The sequence below is a fragment of the Penaeus monodon genome, chromosome 22 (assembly GCF_015228065.2).
Source record: "Penaeus monodon isolate SGIC_2016 chromosome 22, NSTDA_Pmon_1, whole genome shotgun sequence".
Lineage (NCBI taxonomy): Eukaryota > Metazoa > Arthropoda > Malacostraca > Decapoda > Penaeidae > Penaeus > Penaeus monodon.
The window spans coordinates 6982031-6983509 of NC_051407.1; the positions used below are offsets into that span (position 1 = coordinate 6982031).

General features: G+C 44.6%; 1 protein-coding gene across 1 annotated transcript in view; it reads left to right on the forward strand.

The window, feature by feature from the left end:
* Positions 1-1479, forward strand: part of LOC119587243 — a 7703-nt gene that overhangs the window by 3177 nt on the left and 3047 nt on the right. The window contains exon 3 of the mRNA XM_037935996.1: positions 1-704. This exon is cut by the window's left edge and continues 185 nt beyond it. Coding sequence (XP_037791924.1) covers positions 1-704 — 704 coding nt within the window. The remainder of the gene's footprint in view (positions 705-1479) is intronic.

Below are 1479 nucleotides of genomic sequence, written 5' to 3' on the forward strand. Positions count from 1 at the left end.
TTTTGGAACAGGAGTTTTAAGCTTACGATCTGGAAGAGGAGGTTTAGCCTCATCTTTTAGCTCAGGAGGATGCGGGCCCGGAAGAGTGCTGCATGTCGACGGCAGATGCGTCACTCCACGCGTCAACCGCAAAGTTTACTTGTATGACGCGCCACCAGCGCCCGTGTCCCATGGTCCCCCACCCTACATACCTGAGCCAACCGTTGAGACAAACATCGTGTTCATCCGAGCACCAGAACAAGGACAAGGACCAGATCCTATTGTCATACCTCCTCCGAGACAAGAACATGTTGTGTACGTCCTTAACAAAGAGTCACCACAGCAACAGGAAGTGATCGAACTCCCAGCTCCGCCAGCGAGCGAACCTGAAGTTTACTTCGTGAACTACGGTGACGGCGAGAACCCGGTTCTTCCCAGCGGCGTTGATCTCCAGACTGCCCTGAACGCAGCTTCCCAAGGCGGTGGTCAAGTGGTCGGAGGCGGTGCCGGAGGCGTTGGGGGAGGATTCGGAGGTAGTGGAGGAAACGGTGGATTCGGAAGTGGAGGAATCGGTGGATTCGGAGAAAGTGGAGGAATCGGTGGATTCGAAGGTAACGGAGGAATAGGTGGATTTGGAGGAAGTGGAGGCATCGTTGTATTCGGAGGAAATGGAGGGAGCGGTGGATTCGGAGGAAATGGATTTGGAAGCAGTGCTATCAACGACGGTCTCGTGAGCAGTGGTGACAGCGGACAATTAGTCGTCAGAGGAGGAGGATTTAGTGGAGGATCCAGTGGCGTTTCCTCTCTGCCAAGTCTTTATTCCGTACCTTAACTTTTTATAAAAAAAAAAAGTTTCTGTTCTTTCAAAGATATATGTCTTATTTGTATAATAAAAGAAAAACAATTACGTGTTGTCTTTTATATAGTACACACACATATTTGCATACTTAAAAGACCTGTTAAGTACTTCTTGCTCTTCTTCCTGAAGACGTAACCTAAAATTGTCAAATTGGACCAGAAAATACATTTTTTACATAAAAATGTACCATAAGATTACAAGAAATAGAGGTCCAGATTACAATGAAGGTGAAGGTCGTAATAAAACAATTGTTATTAAGCCAATGTGTTACGCAGGTCTCAGTAAGTTTAACGTTCCATAAAAGGGCACTAAGTGAGCATCGTGAAAATAACGCGCAGAAAACAGTCAATCTTATATAAACCATCATTACACATTCTATTAAGAAATGAAAAGAGTTTGGTTACATGTCCTTCCTAGAAGCGACCATTTCAATTGCAAATTAAATACTACCGCAAAGGCTACTGTTCAGATTTTTCTTTTAATTTGTGTTAAAATGGTCATGTTCAGGAATCAGACGGTCGGTTGGTAAGATTTTGGTTATGCATTTCCACCTGAACGGGACGCCCTCCCGGTATCAATAGGACTGATACATCATTACAGTAAAGATCTAAGGCGGTAATATTTTTTGATACTGTAGGTAG